A 20,743-nucleotide genomic window follows, 5' to 3' on the forward strand; every position below is an offset into this window, starting at 1 on the left:
TTATTATTTCTTGCAAAAAACTGCATATTCCTCATTTGTGGAAAGAAAATCACATTGCGCATCATGATAATGTTGCTGAGCTCCAGCAGAGGAGCTTGAAGTGGCAAATGTGCCTTATTGTCCTATTCCTCATTGTCACCGTGCGCCCTCGAGTAGGCACCTTTACAGTGAGGGGATCTGCTGTCCAACATGATAAAGACCCCAAACACACAGCCACTCCACCTCCAAATAGGAAGAGAGACAGACAAACAAGAACTGATATATTGGACAGATAGGCAGATGGGATAAATCAGTGCAGTGTGCAGAGATGGGATGCCAGCAGTCTCACTGTGGATCAGCACATTAGCGGTTTAATCAGCAGGCAGATCTAGAAGTGTCTTTTAGTTTGACATAAAACCTGCCTCCTATCAAGTATTTTTCATCGTGACTAGATGCAGTAACCATAAAGCTTTTAGCATGAACTGGTTTATTGATCCGCAGAAGAAAGGACATAAACAAAAGCAGCCGTGTCCAAGAGAGCCAGCCTCCCTAAGTTTTATAGTCATTCATCCGCTGCTTCCAGGTTAGATTAACTTTCATATTGAAGAATTAAGGTCCAGGTGTTCTAAAGAGTTCCATCCCTCCCCTTAAAAAAATGGTGCCCCTGTGAGTTTAATATTGTCAAAGAGCATAAAGAACATAAAGAAGTATCTCTCTTCCCCTTTTTTAAATTATTATGCAGATCACAATGTTTCAGATGCATTTGCTGCACCTGTTTGCAACTAATTTGGTTTAAATTGTAGCTGTGAGTGTGGACGTATGATTGTAGTGAAGTTTACATTTCTGGTGTACAGAAGGAACTCATAGTGAATACCAATACTAACAGTAATTTATAGGCACTTTTGACTTTTAGAGACTGGAACACACCCTGGTTAATGGATTGTCATTCATTCTCTGTTGCTTTTAATGCAGTGTGTTTAGTTTTGAAGCAGAAAATGACATCAGAATCATTCATGACAGCTTTAAATGACTTTAGACATCATACATCATAAAAGATTTAGCCCTACATAACAACACTGTCTGCTGATCCTAACCGTAATTACCTTTTTAGGTTAAGAATAACTAGACATACTAAATATCAACAGTCTGAAATTAACTGAACTTAAAAGTTTTTTTTTTTTTTTTTAGATTGTCAACTTTTTATTACTTGATCTTAAAAGCTGAAAATATTTTACCATGGAGTTTGAGTCCCATAATTTTCAAAGGAACGTCATCCCACATTTTACGTTAAGTGGAGGTATTTCTGCCTTTTTCTCAAACTGGTGTGGTCTTATGCAGGAAAGCAAGTTTGGTAGCTAGGGGAAAAATATATGACATCTATAATTGTCCTAAACACGACTGCAACACGTTGGCCACAGTTAGTGCTTCTGTCGCCAGCGGTTGCTTTGGTAAACTAATAACACTGATGTGTGAGAAAAGATTCACTCACACATTAAAGGCCGATAAAAACTGGATCTACATCAAGAGGTGAATCGATATTAGCTTTTCATTTGATGGTCAGGTTCCAAGGATGCCTTTTTAAAGTACCAGCAGACACTATCATTATTTGATAACAGCGCAGAGTTTATTTGATATACTTAATTATTTATTATCTGCAGCATGTTTTAATCTCTTGGCTGGAGGTAGCTCATATTTCTTGTCTGGTGCGAGATCCTTTTATGTGTTTTCTCACAGACCCACATTAGGAGGGATTAGGCCAGGATGAGACACTCGTAGTGGAGAGGTGTGGATGGGAGTGTGCTAGGTTGCAGAGAAAAAGAGCACTGCAGAGGGTTTAGGGAAGAGGTTCTCAGACCGTGGTCTTCGAAAAATCAGAGCGGAGTTTATAGATCTGTCGGCTTTCCCCCAAGAAATTGACATTCTTTTACAGACAACCAATCAATGAATAATAATCTCCAACTCCTACAGCAGCAAAAGGAGTAGGTAAGAATCTTCAGTGGAAAATAGAAAACCGGCTGTTATATGTATGTGCGTCTGTTATAAGTGGGTGTCCAAAATATTCTCTTTCCTCTTTTACGTTGAGTTTTCATCTCAGGAAATCGACTGCCTTCCTGAGTGGTGGGGGAAAAGAGAAGTTTCTGAATAAAAGTGAGAGCCACATTTCATGTGTCATTACATATCAAAGGGCCTTCTATTGTCTTTGATGGAGCTCGGATCCTTCAAGCTGTTCAGCAGACTAGTGTTGTGCTGAGCCTGGAACGAAAGAAAAAAGAGTGAAAAAGGAAAAGCTAAATCCCCCAATGGTTTTTATCATTAAATTGTTGAGTGTCAAATTAAAAAAGGAAAAAACGACTACAATACATCTGGTGTCTTCTCCAAGCATTGTCAGTCCACTGGTGAATGAAGGACTCTCTGTCATTGAGAGAAGTACAGGGGGCAACAAAGCCTGAGGGTCCTGCAGACAGGAGGGGTCTACAACTGTTCCCAGAATTCGTCAGGGCTCCTAAATAGGGACAGTGTGTGTGTGTGTTTGTGTGTTAAGGAACCACAGCATGCACAGTGCCTATCCAACCCAATAAATAAAAAAGAACTACACTTTCCTTGAATACTCCACCAGTTATAACATATAGATCTGTTTGCTTATGCATTACATTGAAATGTATTATCATTGACTGCATACTGCACGACTGCATACTGCACGACTTAAAAAGGCAATCATTTCTCAATGTCTACAGCACGGAGCAAACAATCCAAGAGTATATTCACCTACTCGGATTTACACGTATGAAATCTGTTCCCAGTCTGTACCGTTTGTTTCCACACCACACGCGGAGCAGGCTGGTTCTTTAACCTTGTGTTTCTGAAGGCGATGCTTTATTAGCAATGCACTGCACATCCTCACACTCCAAAATAACTTATTGGAGTCAGTCTCTCGAACACAGTGGGGAATTAGATTTCGTCTCAAAGAGCCAACTAGATCTGAACCATAAAGAAGCATTTGGAAAAATCTCATTATTCGTCTGCCTGTGGGGGAAATCCATTATCAATTTGACCAAACGTGTCAGTCCTATCCCTGTATAACTATGTGTTGTAAAACTGCTAGGAATTCCACCCCCGTCTTCTCCATATTTGTTTTGGAGAGTGTTTGTAATTGTAGTAATTTGAATGTGTTCCGTACAGCACATGTGGAATTGCTCTTAAACATGGCGGATGGTGGATTTTCTGACTGTACCTGACACCCCCTTTTCCTTCTCCTCATACAGGTGACCTGCAACTGTTTCACCATCAGTGACGGAGAGCTGCAGGAGGTTGGGGTCGGGCTGTATCCCAGGTGAGCGACAAGTACTAAAAATACATAAATAAAGTTTAGTTTATAAAAGTTTACACCTGTCAAATTAAAATAAACACTCCCAAAACATAGTGTGATTCTCCGGTCTTCCCTAAAACACCTTCAACACCTGTTGCGTTGAAAACCAATCGAACATACAGTGAGGGAAAAAAGTATTTGATCCCCTGCTGATTTTGTACGTTTGCCCACTGACAAAGAAATGATCAGTCTATAATTGTAAGGGTAGGTGTATTTTAACAGTGAGAGACAGAATAACAACAACAAAATCCAGAAAAACGCATTTCAAAAAAGTTATAAATTGATTTGCATGTTAATGAGTGAAATAAGTATTTGATCCCCTATCAATCAGCAAGATTTCTGGCTCCCAGGTGTCTTTTATACAGGTAACGAGCTGAGATTAGGAGCACTCTCTTAAAGGGAGTGCTCCTAATCTCAGCTCGTTACCTGTATAAAAGACACCTGTCCACAGAAGCAATCAATCAATCAGATTCCAAACTCTCCACCATGGCCAAGACCAAGGAGCTGTCCAAGGATGTCAGGGACAAGATTGTAGACCTACACAAGGCTGGAATGGGCTACAAGACCATCGCCAAGCAGCTTGGTGAGAAGGTGACAGCAGTTGGTGGGATTATTCGCAAATGGAAGAAACACAAAATAACTGTCAGTCTCCCTCGGTCTGGGGCTCCATGCAAGATCTCACCTCGTGGAGTTTCAATGATCATGAGAACGGTGAGGAATCAGCCCAGAACTACACAGGAGGATTTTGTTAATGATAAAGGCAGCTGGGACCATAGTCACCAAGAAAACAATTGGTAACACACTACGCCGTGAAGGACTGAAATCCTGCAGCGCCCGCAAGGTCCCCCTGCTCAAGAAAGCACATGTACAGGCCCGTCTGAAGTTTGCCAATGAACATCTGAATGATTCAGAGGAGAACTGGGTGAAAGTGTTGTGGTCAGATGAGACCAAAATCGAGCTCTTTGGCATCAACTCAACTCGCCGTGTTTGGAGGAGGAGGAATGACCCCAAGAACACCATCCCCACCGTCAAACATGGAGGTGGAAACATTATGCTTTGGGGGTGTTTTTCTGCTAAGGGGACAGGACAACTGCACCGCATCAAAGGGACGATGGACGGGGCCATGTACCGTCAAATCTTGGGTGAGAACCTCCTTCCCTCAGCCAGGGCATTGAAAATGGGTCGTGGATGGGTATTCCAGCATGACAATGACCCAAAACACACAGCCAAGGCAACAAAGGAGTGGCTCAAGAAGAAGCACATTAAGGTCCTGGAGTGGCCTAGCCAGTCTCCGGACCTTAATCCCATAGAAAATCTGTGGAGGGAGCTGAAGGTTCGAGTTGCCAAACGTCAGCCTCGAAACCTTAATGACTTGGAGAGGATCTGCAAAGAGGAGTGGGACAAAATCCCTCCTGAGATGTGTGCAAACCTGGTGGCCAACTACAAGAAACGTCTGACCTCTGTGATTGCCAACAAGGGTTTTGCCACCAAGTACTAAGTTGAAGGGGTCAAATACCCTCATTAACATGCAAATCAATTTTTAACTTTTTTGAAATGCGTTTTTCTGGATTTTTTTGTTGTTATTCTGTCTCTCACTGTTAAAATACACCTACCATTAAAATTATAGACTGATCATTTCTTTGTCAGTGGGCAAACGTACAAAATCAGCAGGGGATCAAATACTTTTTTCCCTCACTGTATCTGCACCCTTCATCTGAAACCGTTTTGTTCTCCGATTCACTTAGTGTAATGAATGTTGTTCACTAAATTTTACTTATTTATCATTGATGTGTTCATTAAGCAGGGTTTCTGTGCAGAGGTTTACACGTCACAGGTTGACACGTTCCCTGTTTAAACTGGGGCAAGCCAGTGCAACCTTAAGTTTGCCCTCGACTGGAAAGATGTGATTGATATATTATATAAGTATAGTTCCCTTTCAAATTGAAAGACAGCCATTACTGAATGGGAAGAGCCTTCTGACCTGCCAATCAGTGAAAACATGTACCAAATAGTGGCCCTGCTGGCAGGAGGAAGACCCGTCCCTGGCGTCTGTGACAAGTCTCCTCCTGACTGCAGCTGCCTACCATTTCATCTTGCCAGTGACACTGCTTTTAGTCTCATTCGCTTGCGTCTGTACTAAAAGTTCGAGAAGTGTTCTGTCTTGCTCTCCTGGGTTGTATTATTTGGATAACTATCCACTTGCGCTCTTCTGAGTTTTTTCGCTACTATTGGAGCTTTGCTTCTTTTTGGAGGTAAGTCTACAGCGGGAGATTCACTTGGAGCTGACTTTGGTCCCTCCATTGAGATCTGCTGTGTGATCAGTACTTCCTGTAGCATTTTTTCCTACAGATTCAAGTGAAGGAGATGGAGTGAGAAAGCGATGCTACTCCGGTTGGAGCAGTCTCCTGCGTTTTCGGCCAGATGACCGCCTCACCTGCTTCTCCTGGTCAGGAAAATCCCCATGGTGACTCAATCTCTGCTGGTGGGAATCTAAACCATTCGGCACATCAAGAGCAACATGACCGACCTCCCTCGACATCAACATCTGTCAACCTCTCGACCAGCTATCGACCTCTTGACCATACCATTGACATCTCGACCAGGCTGTCGAAACTCTCAACCAAAAACGTTGACCTCGACCACCACTGTTGACCTCTCGACCACAGCTGTCGACCTCGTCCTACTCCGTCAACCTTTCGACATCGACGTCGACATTTCGATCTTTCATCGACCTCCCGACGATCCTGTTGACATCTCGACCCTCGACATCAACAACTTCTATCGATTTCGAGGTCCCAGGAAGACCCGTCGACAAACCTCAGCGTTCGATTCGACAACATATTTCCTGTGAGGGGTTCAGCGAAGTCCTCCTACCCCAGGAATATATCCGGAATATATTGAAGGTCTGGATGAGGAAAACATCAGGACAGACCTCTTGCTGTCCAGGATGAAACCTAAAGGGGTCTTTCATCAGTGCTCCGGGTGCCAGAGCAAGCTGTCCTCTGACAATGGGCACAACCTCTGAGTCCGATGCCTGGGCGCTGAACACGCCCTTGAAGCACTGACAGGCGACAAAGGCTGCGAGCCACAAGAGGGCCATTAACTCCCCGCCGTCTTCAAGGGCCTCAATGAATCGTTGCAGTGGAAGCCGCTCTTCTACAGGTTCAGCCCCACGCAGGCCCCCCCTGCAAGTGTCTCCGCGACGCCAATCAGACGGTAATCTTCTTCATCCAGGGCGGTGAGGGTGCAGTCTGCTTCCCCCTCTCTGCCTCCTCGTAGGCATTCTCCAGAGAGGGGACCACGCTCCCCCAGAAGGAAATCCCTGAGGGATAGACAGTCCCGATCCTGCTCATCTCGAGGCACTACTCCACAGTGTGATTCACCACGCTGGTCCCCTCGTCTTAAAGGCAAGGGGCACCTCCTTCCTGGAGAGAGGAAGAGGAGCAGTTTAAGAGCACGATGCTCCGCCGATTTGGGGAAGTGACGGAGACCTTGGCCAGTCAGCAGCAAATGCTGTACAATGTGTGCGTGGCTGCCGTCAGGAGAGGAGGCCCCGCTACCTCCCCAACTGCCGCCGCCACCTGAGGAGATGCTTTCCCACTTGGCTTCTCGCTCTGACATCTCGGATCCCCCATCTAACATTGGGGAGACCGAGGACGCAATTTCAATTTCTGAGCAATTCACGGGCCCGAGCGCAGAGTTCAAGGCGTGCAGCAGAGGCAGTGGAGATTCCCTGGTCCCCTCAGGATGAGGTTCCAAGAAATAGGGTTATGAGGGAAAAAGCCTCTAGACCCTCGGAAGCCTTGCCCCTCTTTGAGGATTATGTGGACATTGTCAAGACCACCTGGAATCGGCCAGCATCTGCTCCTGTGACTTGCAGGCAGGTAGACGCGATATGCACAATGGCGGGGGTGGACCAGAAGGGCCTGAGATCCTTCCCACCAATAGGAGACTCAGTGGCCAGACTGGAGCAGGCTAACACGTTGATAGGCAAAGAACCCCTTTATCCTAACAAGTAGTGCAGGACCATGGACGCCATGCTCAAAAAAGCAGAGCGTCACTCTGCGGGAGATGCGGAGGAGCTGGAGTTTGTGTCTGCTAATATGACGGATTTGCTGCGCGAGGGAGGGAAAACCATGGGGAGATCCCTTTCAGCCATGGTAGCAGCCCGACGCCATCTCTAGCTCACGCAGGCCAAGCTCCAGGACACAGAGAAGGCAGTGCTTCTCAATGCTCCTATCACCCCCGTCCAGACGTTTGGTGAAATGGTGGACCTCTTGATTGAGTGGTTGGCTAAGCCTAAGGAGACAGCTTCGAAGTATGCTGATCTTCAGCAGGCTAGGACGCAGCCACAACAACGCCAGTGGAGCTACCAACAGACAGTGGCCAAGACCAGCAAAGCCTCCTCCAAGGCCACAACAGACCAGTGGCCGTAGCCTGAAACCAGATGCAGGCAAGGGGTAAGAATAGGCTCTCCGGCTGGAGACCTAAGGGCCGGGGAGACCCCTGGCAGCCCCCTGCGAAGCCGCAGGAGTGTCCCTGAAGGGACACGGCCGTCTTCGCCACCCCCACCACCCCCCAACAGACCGACCGGACTAGACCAATGACAAAAACCCATGGATACCCCCTCCAATTCCACTCTGGCCCCGCCCCACTTCAGACTACTGTCGGATGCCCCGGAAGGGCGAAAGCTCTGTCACAGGAAAACTCGCGATACGACTTGTGGCCCCAGAGACTCTCAAGCTTCTACTTTGGGTGCTTCCTTGTGCCAAAGAAGGACAGATGCTTCAGGCCCATTCTCAGCCTGAGGGGCCTCAACATGTTTATGAAGAAAAGAAACTTCCGCAGAAACTTGTTGACTGCACAGCGTATCCTCCAGTCTGTCTGGCTGGGCGACTGGTTCATGTCAATAGACCCCAGGGATGAATACTTGCACGTCCCCATCCTCCCAGTGCACAGAAAATACCTGCGCTTTGCTTTCCAAGGCCAGGCGTACGAGTTCAGTGTGCTGCCGTTTGGCCTCTCAGTGGCTCCCTGCACATTCTCAAAGTGCATGGAAGCAGCCTTGGCCCCCCTCAGGACAAAGTGGATAAGGATGCTGAATTACCTGGATGACTGTCTGGTGTGTGCAGACTCCAGGCCATACGTCACGTGACTTTTCTGGGTCTCACAGTTCACACAGAGAAATGCTCGCTCTAACCTACACAGATGGTGGGCTTCTTGGGAATGAGGCTAGACTCTCAGGACATGCTTGCCTACCTATCCAAAGACAGAATCAAGTCATTGGAGAAGTGCTTCGCATCATTCAGAAAGGCATCGACTCTCCAACTGGTCAAGTTTCAAAAACTGTTGGGGCTGATGGCAGCCACCTCGAATATTCTCCCCCTGGGACTCATGCACATGTGTCTATTACAATGCTGGGTAAATGCCCACAGGCTACACCCAGCAAGAGACAAACACCACCCATTGACAATGACCTCCACGGGCACTGTCCTGGTGGAGAGATCAAAACAATCTGCGCCTCAGCTTCCCCCGCGGATGCCCGCACAGGCAGGAAGTCATCACCACAGACTCCTCTGGAACAGGATGGGGTACTGTCTGGAATGGGATGGGAGTCAGAGGAATGTAGAGCGGTCTCTGGTCATCCACTCACATCAACGTACAGGAGCTGCAAGCAGTGTGGCTGGCGCTGCACCACTTTCACCATGTTCTGACAGACAGGCATGTCCTGGTTCAGACAGACAACATGTCAGTGGTGGCCTACATCAACCACCAGAGGGGCCTGCACTGAGTAGAGACTGAATCCTCAGGTAGTGGAACAAATCTGGGAAAGGATGGGGCGAGCTCGGGTCGACCTCTTTGCCACATGGGCAATGACCCACTGAGATGTTTGAGACCACCAGTAAAGGACACAATTCCAGCCTGGGACTTGGAATTAGTGCTGAGAGGACTAAGTGGTGCTCCCCTTGAGCCCATTTCCACAACAGAGCTCCGCTTCCTCTCGCTCAAGGTAGCCTTCCTTGTAGCGATAACATTGGCAAGGAGAATTAGTGAAATTCACGCCTTGTCTGTAGATAAAGCCTGTCTGATCTTCTCAGGAAGCAATGACAGAGTCACTCTGAGGACGAACCCGGCCTTCCTACCTAAGGTTTTGTTGGCGTTCCATATAAACTAACCTATTGTCCTGGAGTCCTTCCATCCCCCTCCACATACTTCAGATAAGGACCGCAGACGACACACACTCTACCCTGTCCAGGCTTTGAGGTGCTATATGCGGAGGACTGCGCAGAGCCGCAAATCCAACCAGCTGTTTGTCTGCTACAGTTCCACCACCGGAGGTAGGGCGGTTTCAAAACAAAACTGGTGCACTGGGTGGCGGACACACGAAACTGGTAATGTTCCCATGCCTGGACACATTTCAGCACACTCAACAAGGGGACAGGCCATGTCGTGGGCTCTCTTTCACAGCACCACACTTGATAACATGCTGTAACCTGGTCCGGTCAACAGACCTTCATGAGGTTCTACCCCCTAAACGTGGCAGACTGGCTGCGCCCAAGCTTGGGCTCCCAGGTACTGCAGGTGGCTCACCCTCAGGCGCTGTGAGGCTCTGCTATGCTTTCCATGATGGGATTGGGGCTTAAATCAGGTGTCAGAAATCGTGACTGATCTAGTATAGTCTTCTCATTAGGTAATAAGAACATAAGAACATAAGAAAGTATACAGACGAGAGGAGGCCATTGGACCCATCATGCTTGTTTGGTGTCCATTAATAACTAAGTGATCCAAGGATCCTATCCAGTCTGACTTTAAATGTTCCCAAATTTTCAGCTTCAATCACATCGCTGTGGAGTTTGTTTCAGATTGTGTCGACTCTCTGTGTGAAGAAGTGTCTTCTGTTTTCCGTTTTGAATGCCTTGAAGCCCAATTTCCATTTGTGTCCCCGGGTGCGTGTGTCCCTGCTGATCTGGAAAAGCTCCTCTGGTTTGATGTGGTCGATGCCTTTCATGATTTTGAAGACTTGGATCAAGTCCCCACGTAGTCTCCTCTGTTACAGGGTGAAAAGGTTCAGGTCCTCAGTCTCTCAGTAGGACTTTCCCTTCAGACCTGGAATAAGTCTGGTTGCTCTCCTCTGAACTGCCTCTAGAGCAGCGATATCTTTCTTGAAGTGTGGAGCCCAGAACTGTACACAGTATCCAGATGAGCTCTAACTAGTGCATTGTACAGTCTGAACATCACTGCCCTTGTTCTCAATTCTACACTTTTGACAATATACCCTAATATTCTGTTTGCCTTTTTTATTGCTTCCCCACATTGTTTGGATGGAGAAAGTGAGGAGTCCACATAGACTCCTAGGTCTTTCTCATGCGTTACTTCATCTAGATCTGTACCTCCCATAGTGTAATTATAGTGGACATTTTTGTTACCTGCATGTATTACCTTGCACTTGTCCACATTGAATTTCATCTGCCAGGTGTCGGCCCACAACTGAATATTATCTAAGTCCCTTTGAATAGCCTGTGCTGCTGAGAGTGTATCTGCTGAGCCACCTATTTTAGTATCATCTGCAAATTTGACAAGTTTGCTAACTATCCCAGAGTCCAGATCATTAATATAGATTAGAAAAAGCAAAGGCCCCAATACTGATCCCTGTGGAACTCCACTAACAACCTCACTCCAGTTAGAAGCGACTCCTCTAATCGACACCCTCTGCTTCCTATACATCAGCCAGTTCATAATCCATCTACTTACATTACCCTGAATGCCTACAGCTTCCAATTTGAGGATCAGTCTTTGGTGTGGAACCTTATCAAAAGCTTTCTGAAAATCTAAGTATATCATATCATATGCTTTCACATGATCCACAGCTGCAGTTGCGTGTTCAAAAAACTCCATTCCCAATCCCAAACTCCAATCCACCTGTCTTTCAATTTGAAAGGGAATGATAGGTTATTATCATAACCCCGGTTCCCTGAAAAAGAAAGATAGCCATTACCCTTCAGGGGTCACTTGGTCAGACAAACTTCCTGATGAAGAAATGGCAGGGAGCTGTAGTCTGGAGGAGACTTTTCACACACGCCGGGGGCGGGTCTTCCTCCTGACAGCAGGGCCCCTGTTGGGCAGCTTTGGTACATGTTTTCACTGATTGGCAGGTCAGAAGGCTCTTCCCTTTTGCTAATGGGTGTCTTTCTTTTTCAGGGAACCGGGGTTATGATAATAACCTATCGTTTAATGGCACCTTTGTTGCCAAGTTCCTCACACACACAACAACAGCAACACACACCCCCCAGAAAAACACCACTTTTGGATGTGAGCAATTAGAGGCATCTGAGCTTTATTTCCATCTAATTATTGCCTGCTTAGACCCGCTGCTTTGCAAATGAGGGGGATTTCCTCTGTACTAACTGCACAATTGATTTATATTTCATCTGGTCTGTATGGTCTCTAGAAGGGGGATTAAACCAGAACAAAAAAGTTAACATTGAATTAATTTCAGATTTGTGTGTGTGTATATCTCATAATAGTAATTCTACTACTACTAATAATATTAATAATAGGTTTTATTTTCCACACCTAAGTCGTCATCTGCTGGAGCCGGATATTTAAACTTGTAAACCTTTTTATTTCTTTAAAGATGGTTGCAGCAAATTCTGATGTTGAATGAAAAGCTGTAAAAACTACCCATCAAATATGTTCTGTTTAGCTCTTATTCATAGAGGCTGGCTGCGATATTTGTGTAGAGAGAGACGGTGGGGGGGGGGGGGGTCTAAAATACAGAATATGATATTCTCTTGTCATTTTCCCTGACAATCCCCATTTGATGTTTAGTACAATCTTCTCATTTCTGAGTTGACTAATTAAGCAGACGTGTGTACATGTCCTCGGATAGTCTCAGTTCAAAGCTGCAGTGTTTTCCCCTAACAAATCCCACTGCATTTGTGCAGTAATCCTTGGGGTTTAGATTAGGTGAATCCAGGAGATTTTAGTTGTCAGCGGCTCCTTGTTTGTGCGCCACGGTGTTCTGCAGGAGACGGTGCTAAAATCAGTAATTTGTGGTGAAATAACATTCCAGTAGTTACTCAGCTGAGCTCAATTAAACCCACTCACAGACCCGTGTTACTTTCTACAGCATCTAAAAATAAAAGCCACAGCTTTGAGTGGAGAAACCTTTTAAGTGCTAAGACTTAGTTACTTACTAATGATATCCCGCTGTCTGTCTGTATCTCAATAACGCTGCGCTCATAAAGTTCTCTCCACAGTAAAAACATACAAATAAAATAACTAACTTTTGGCTTTGCTTTTAACATTAACATAATATAAATGTGTATTTCTAGCAAATTAATAGGTGAATGTGAAATTCAGCCACCAATAAAGATGCTGGTGTGCAGGGAGGGGGTGATGGCCTGTGATTATGATGCAGAAGGAAGATGGACAGATGTGGACTTCAGTGTCAGGGATGCTCTCCACTGCGTCGGCTGAGCTCTGGGTCCCTGCAGTGATGTAGAAATGTTAATAAAACATAGGCCTGCTCAGAGAATGATGCTCCTATTGATATTTTGGGTTGCTTAGCAACGAGTGGTGCCACTGACAATTTTGCAGCATACTGTTAAAGACGGGGGATTTTTCTCAGCAAGTCAGTACTGCATTCTGATCTTCCCTCCTTTTATTGGGTGATTGTTTTTGTTTTGCTTTTAACTTTTCCTCTCTAAATGCACACATGCGCAGACTTGTTTTTTACTTCTTTATTTATAATTTTTTGTTCTATCTGATTTCTGTAAGATTTTCACGGCTCCTGCAAATTGTGTCAACAACAGAAGAGACCATGTGGTCAGTAGCAGTGGCCTAGTTTCACACCCTGTCAAGGCCAACACGGGATAACCTTTTCCCAAAGATAGTTAACAAGGAACACATTATTACAGATCCATGCTGGTAAATGCTATTTATTCATTTATATCTTGTAAAGGTATTCAAATATTTGGAGACACAGCAGAGGAGATTGTAGCCAGTGTCTCCAAACAGCACGTAAAGAAAGCATAAACAAAAAAAAAAGTAGATAATGTCTTCTTATTTTGAGGAGTTGAAACGAATTGTAATAAACATCTAAACTGCTCTTTCAGGTTGTGTCGGCATACCTGAAATATTTTATTTTCTAAAATAAAATGTTATGGCTGTTTTATATTTTGCATGAAGTGTGTCTCAGACTGAAGGCTGTGGAAGATAATATGTAGACAGTGTAAACCAGCTCTCACCACATTATCTTTTCAGATTCCAGTCTTTTATATCATTATCTTCCCCCGCTTTATCAAAACAGTGCCCTACCTGTGGCTCAGTCGGCCTCGAACCTGCACCACACACACAAACCAACCTTTGACCTCATTTGTGTATCACTCTCATGAAATGCATTTTTAACAAGAAACAACCATAGACAACAACAACAATATGACTAGATGTTTAATACTGGTATCTGGTATATGTATTATGCTATGTGAAATCAAGTCATATCCTGTCAAATAATACTAAACCTGAAGCATTTAAAATACAACAGCATTTGGCATAGTATGATTTCAATCCGCTGGAGTGTGACGTTATTGTCGCATACTTAACATGATCCAGAGTAGGGCAGATGAACAATTACGCAACAAAGGGTTTGTTCCTTAACGTCAAGGGCTACGGGACTAATGCAACAGTTGTGAAATTATTTTTATTTTCTGGACAGGCTTAGCTGCCTTCCCTTCACTTTCTGACATTCTGAAAATCCTTGACCTTGGCATCCAATTATTTTTGCATTAAAGGGAAGAACTTTTTATTGACCTTAGATTCTTTCTGCTCTGCATAGCGTGTAATTTAATTCCAGGAATATTTTTAAACCCATGCCCTCTGCTTCAGAACAAATGTGGCCCATAGACTTATGATGTATAATTTGCCATCCAGGGAAAGGCAGTGGTTAAACAGTATCACAGTTTCATCGCATAGTACTGGCTGCACCCCCGCCCAGGCCCTGCTCCAAAAAATCTTGATGATAATAAATGTTGTGGGTGATAATCAGATGAACTGAACAATCCCAGCAATTCTTCAGCACAATTGTTATTGGAGGAAGGAGGTCACTCTCAGGGGATGGCTGTCTTTGAAAAGTATGTAATCCTTTGGTCTTTTAAAAAATACAATTAAAAGCTATTGTGTAGGAACTACATACAGACAAGCAGCATTTTCAGAAATAACGACTACCCATGTGAAATGCGTTGATCAATCTTGATCAGAATGAGTTTGACAGGATTCATGGATAATCTGGTTTTACTTCCTCTGTTTTGTTCTTTTTTTTCCCCCCTCCAACAGTTCACCAATGCTCAGGACTGAATAATATGGACTTCATGTCCATATTAGAGGCTGTAGAAAATTAATTTCTCCTGTCCCCACATGTTGCGAACATGTTGGCCATTTGTTGACCACATTGTGTTGCTCTGAAAGATTCCTGTTAAACCGTTCCAACTTTCTTCTTTTAAAAACGAGTGATATAGATGCTTAGCTTGAACAAATCAGTACTGTTATTGTTTTCTGTGAGAGTTAGACTGTTGTTGTGTTTGCACATGGTGGGCTGTTATTAGACGCATTGTGAGGTGCAGTATATGTGTAATACCAAGTATCATCTAGACCATAAAAAGATGGATTTGTTCTCCCCTATAAATCTCTGTGAATTACTTCTGAAGCATCAAAATAAGACTACATGATGTTTTCCTGTTGCATTACTGAATATAATTATGCTACAAAGAAAAGAATGCAAATAATAGGTTTACATTATATTTTTATGTATTTTTGGATATCCCTGTGAATTGTTTATACTTGCAATGGCTCCTGCTCAGACTGTACACACCTCAGCTGTGCCTGGAAGTCTTCTGATCTTTATGAGACAATAGCGCAACCGACATCAGCGACAACACCATTTCAAATGACGCCTCGAAACGCAGAGGACCGCAGAGTGTGGATGTTTGTTGTCTGAAGCGGGATTAAACTAAGACCCTTAAGATTCTGTCAGCCTCTGTCAAGCTGCTGTTTTGTCTGTTTTTCTTTTTCTACATTAAGACTTGAAAGATGAACCGAGGGGGTGACACTGAGCAATAACCGTTTCCATGACAAATTTCATTAGTATGTTTTTGGCTGAGGCTGTTTTACGAGGCTAAGGAGAATTGAGAGGAATTGAGGGGAGGTAGAAGGGGGGGGGGCATTTTAGTTATTATCAAACGAGATCAACAAAATGCTCTTGTGATTGTAAATAAAAAATGAATAAATGGAAACGGTATACATAGAGGCAAAGGCTAGAAAGTGGAAATTAACACTTCAATAAATTCCTTCACTGAGACTGGGCTCAACTTGATTGACACCCTGTTGTGACATGCAGGGGGTGATAATATTGAACATAGGTCATCCAACCACTGGGCCAGATGTGATTTTCCTTTGAGAAACTGCCAAGTCCTTGATTCATGAAGCTCAATATAAGACCACTTTGTCTCCCTCATCAGCACCGAGTTCTTCATTTAATTCTGATCTTTCTAATGGTGTGCATGCTTTTGTGTGTGTGCATGTGTTTGTGCGCGCACTATGGCATCAGATTAACCACAGTAAAACACACATCCCAGCAGTTAATGTCCTACACAGCTATATAATTGTGATTCTTTTCTTATTTATGCATACTGCTTTCATACAGTGAAATGACTGCCACTGTAACGTTGTATTTAATGTCGATGAAGGGGTGTGTGGAGACAGGAACTGATAAAACAGAAAAAAGACAGGATATTGTAGCAAGGTTGAGCATTTTCCTGATTGGTTTGTTAAATTTGCTCAATGATATAGCACAATATAATTGATAAATTCCCCAGATAATGTTTGTCAGCACTGTTGTACACCAGTATGACTCCTCACGTCACTATAAAAGTGCCTTTGAATTTAACTTGGTTTTGTGTTACAATGGAGTCTTTGATTATTAGTCAAAAATATCTGCAGTGCACACCAGGTTTAAAAATATTTTCCAGCCTCAGTCACACCTCTTTTCTGTGGCATACCGACCCATTTCGCCTGCCCGCACCATCAACATAGTTCAAAAACTACTTTCAGTTAGAAACTTGTACAGAGTTCTGTAATTCTGGAAGGATTTATGTATTTGGTTGTTGATTTTCTTGTGTCTCTTCTCCTACCAGAAAATTATAACATTTGGAATTGGTGTTTTAATTGAGGGCAGATAACCTACTGATATACTACAATCTATAGTACAGTATAAGGGCTGTTGTCATATTGGTATGAAAGGAAGACATTTATATTTAGAAAACTTTAGCTTGTTTGGAGAGAGTGATATTGAGTAATTTAGCAACATGTTTCCATTAAATAAAGTAATGTGATTAGGCTAGAGTCTGGTCTGGTTTGGGTTAAGGTTAGAGTCCCCAGTAAACCTGAGCTTCATTAAGGTAAGGATTGCTTTTCTACTGAGTTCACTAAATCAAGTGTAGTTTTCTATTGGTCTGGCTTGACATTTTGGCTTTGTTTACTCTTGCGGTTTAGCCTGTTTCGTCCAAACATAGGATATGTAGTCTACTGATGTATTATAATTGAGCATTGTTTAAAGACTCTGCAGTCAACACTAGTCAGTTTGAATGGATCTGTGTATTATGTTAGGTGTATAATGGTTATTTAATTGCCATATCTCTATTCAATGAAGATTTGTATGTAAAAAAAAAAAAAGAAATAACAAGAAAAACTCAAAAGGTTACTTATCGCTGTATTAATATAAAGTACATCTACTGAATTTTGAAGATTGTACAGTAATCCAATATTTATTCTGTCAGGAATTATTAATATGTATGTATTTATTTATTCATAAATACATTAATTCCAAGAATTAATCATGTGGACCTGAAGGCACACCAATATGCCACAGCACACTGGCTGGGAAACACTAATTTGATAGCCCAGGAGGCTGAGGTTCAATCTGTCCTCCAAGGAAGTTTACACAGCTATAGAGCATCTGAATATGAACTAATCAGTTGGGGGGCAGTCTGCATTTTAGCAGATATGTTTACCGGTGGAGGCCCCTGAGCTCCCGTGGACAGTCAGCAAGGTGCTCACAAGGAGTGAGAGAGAGAGAGAGTGAGGCAGTGAGAGGTCAAAGCCAGAGGAAACCGTGTTGTTGTGTTTGTATCCAGTGTAATGCACCTTAGAAACACCTGGGCCCCAACATTGATTTCTTGGGGCCACAACTGAAGATCCTTAATCCTTTTATTTGAGAACTATGTTGAGCTTTATGAACAAAGCACTTTCCCGTTCATCAATCGGCATTCTTTATTCCATTCCATTTAATAATATATATTTTGAAGTGTTCTCAGATGCATACATACATACATACATACATGCATGCCAATGAAGCTATGTTCTCTGTCAGCCTCTTTCGCTCTGAAATTACCACAGCTCTTTGTCTTATTTTAGCAGTATCTCTCTCTCTAGATTTCAACATACATATGCAATACATTTCAAAGACTGTGAACGTAATCAAGGATGAAACTGAAACCTGCTGCTGTATCGAGCCCTACAGGAACGTGCTCTCTGTAATCCAAAGGCTTAATGAAGACGTGGCTGGTTTCAGCCCAGCCTCTCTAAATGCGATGGCAGAACAAGCTTGTCCAAACCATTGGTCTCACACTCTCAATATATCTTGACAGGGCAATCATTTTCATCCACTCTGGTGCTACTAGATGCAGGTGAGTGAAATGCCATGTTGTAGAGAGTGTACAGAGACCACCTGACAAGCACACATTCCTCCACTGATACACACTTGTTCTTGTGCTGAAGTAAGAATAGGTCCTTCATTCTCCTTCAGACAAAGCACGGTGCGGTTGTGTACATAAAAAGCAGTTAATGTTCCACTTTGGTTAGAGAATGTGAATGACTTGTAAAAATGTAAAAAAAAAAAAATGGAAGTTGAGTGCTTACTTATTCATGAACATAAGGAGTCGTGTTCAGGGCTGTCTTTTTGTGTTAGTCTTCCTGCACGACCCTTAGCCCAAGGAGGTGCTTTTGCTGCCAACGCCGAGATTAGGCACCTCGGAAGCCTTTCGAATGGCGTAGGTAGAGGACTTTGATAAGGAACCTACCTACAGTGTGTCAGAAAAGGGAAGCGAAGTGTGTGTCTCTCTGTGCCATTAATACAAATCCTCCGGGGAAACTCTAATATGGCTCATCCTTCATTCTTCACAGCATGTCACTGCTGAACCATGACTGCGACCCAAACTGCGTGATTGTGTTCCAGGGAAGGCGTCTGCTGCTCCGTGCCGTCAGAGACATCCAGCCGGGGGAGGAGGTAATGGCCTGTTTCCTGCCAAAACCCTAATCGGACTGGAGTCATTTAGAGAAAGCGCCTCTGTTTCTCCTATGAAATTCCCTTCTGCTGTCAAAGGGGCAAGAATCCATGAGTCCAATTTTTGCCGTTTCGAAATTAGCCCCCCGCCACCCCCCAAAAAATGTCTTGTGTTGCCAGAACTAAATATTGGCCTTCTGTGTGAGTTTCTCTGTCAAGTGTCTGTGTCTGCTGTGGTGTTGTGTGCCGTGCATTGAATCTGTTTTCACAGGAATTGTATATTTGTGTTTGCAACACATTTGTTACTGAATCCAGAACTCTGTCTTACTTAATGACTGCCCCCCCCCCTTCCCAAAGGTATCATTGCTGTACCATCTGGCTTTGCTTAATACCTGTTTTGGACAACCTCCAAATATAACAAATACTGTCCACAGTGTGTAAAGTGTATTGAGAGGAGAGGAGGATGCTTTTACTCATAAGAAAATCCCTCACACGTGGTATATCAGAGCCCCTTGCGATCAGTCCCAACTACACATTATTCCAGAAATATATGCCGATTGCAGCCTATAATCGACCTATTGTGGCACAGAGGGGCCAAGTTTGTATTTAATAAAGCCTTCTCTGTGACTGAGAGCTTTCATACTGTCAGCTTTCCTCCAAATATTTCAAATGAAGTTCACCATCTCCTTGTGAGCCATCATCACAGTGAAGATGCTTCCCCAGGAAAAATCCGACAGGGTGGTCTCTTGGTGCCAGCTCATGTGTTTGAACAAGAATCTGAATATTGCACTCCTGAAAATCCACCCCCAGAAAGAGAGAAGGTTAAGTCGCCTCCATTTCCAGCAGGGTCTATCACCCCTCTTAATTATCACGTTGTCAGAAAACTGCACTCTCGATATGATGGCATTTACATTCCATTAGAGAGAGGCAGCGAAGACTTCATAAGTAGTTGACAGTCTTTGTGAGCTGTATTGAAATCCTTGTGTCCGAGTTTTACCCAAATCAAATGCAGGCTTAGCTTTAGTGTAGAAACAGTGCATTGATAATAAATCTTCCAGTGTGGGGTTACCTGTGTAATTTGCCTCATGCACCCTTGATATACAGTTCGACTGGATTAAAAGATTCTACTTTTTTTTCTTTAAGGCAGACATTTAACTGCCAACTTCTTTGTTAAATATTGTTCGTTACTGAAATTGGATATTCAAAGACTCTCTCCATGGGGATTCAGAATTGACATCCTTTTAATGAGTCACTAAACTAGTAACAGCGGTAATCCAACTGGGAAACATCCGGTCTCACTGATCAATCATGAAGATAGTAAACAGCGATAACTTTATTCAAGAAGGATGACAGTAGAAATGTAAATCCTTTTGTTTTTATTTTTATAATTTAATTGATCTTATCTGCTATTCTTCGTTGTAGTGAATCGACACCGCACTTCCAAAAGGTTTAGCAAATACTTGTAGATGCCATCTTGAATTGGGTGTCTGTTGCATAGACTGATGGATTGTAGTCAAAGTTACGAAAACACACGCAGTGCCCTCAGAAACCCCAGAAGATGCCTGAACACCCACCTCCCCTGCCTGCTGCTCACTGTATCTTTCTCCCTCCCTCAGCTCACTGTCAGTTATATTGATGTGCTGAGTCCAGCCCAGGACCGGAGGACGCAGCTGCGGAGTCAGTACTGCTTCACGTGTGACTGTCGACGCTGTGAGACCGGGGACAAGGTGAGCAAGTGGACACAATCTCCTCTCTTTGATGTGCTGTGGTGTGTTGTGTTGTGGTGCAATGCAGTGTGCATCTGTCTTCCATGCTTCTCTTTGTTGAAGGGTCAGGCTACCAGTCTTCTCTGTGTTCGTCCAATAGCAGACCAGCTCCCCTTGTATCTGTCTTGTAACTGTGTCCCCCTCAGACATGAAAGGGGCACTAGAGTGTCCACACCCCTTGGTATCCCCCTGCTCTAAGAGATGCAGACCAGGCTGTAGACAGCAATTCCCTGTGAGGTAACTATCGATGGAGAAGTCATAAAGGCATGGGAAACCATGTCAATCTCACCATAG

The 20,743-nt window shown here is 43.9% G+C and overlaps 1 protein-coding gene across 1 annotated transcript in view; it reads left to right on the forward strand.

Moving 5' to 3' along the window:
- The window catches only part of smyd3 (SET and MYND domain containing 3), a 224,055-nt gene that overhangs the window by 166,849 nt on the left and 36,463 nt on the right, over positions 1-20,743 (forward strand). The window contains exons 6-8 of the mRNA XM_066697874.1: positions 3,243-3,310; positions 18,584-18,686; positions 20,300-20,410. Coding sequence (XP_066553971.1) covers positions 3,243-3,310; positions 18,584-18,686; positions 20,300-20,410 — 282 coding nt within the window. The remainder of the gene's footprint in view (positions 1-3,242; positions 3,311-18,583; positions 18,687-20,299; positions 20,411-20,743) is intronic.

This window comes from Amia ocellicauda, chromosome 1 (genome assembly GCF_036373705.1).
Source record: "Amia ocellicauda isolate fAmiCal2 chromosome 1, fAmiCal2.hap1, whole genome shotgun sequence".
NCBI classification, from domain to species: Eukaryota; Metazoa; Chordata; class Actinopteri; order Amiiformes; family Amiidae; genus Amia; species Amia ocellicauda.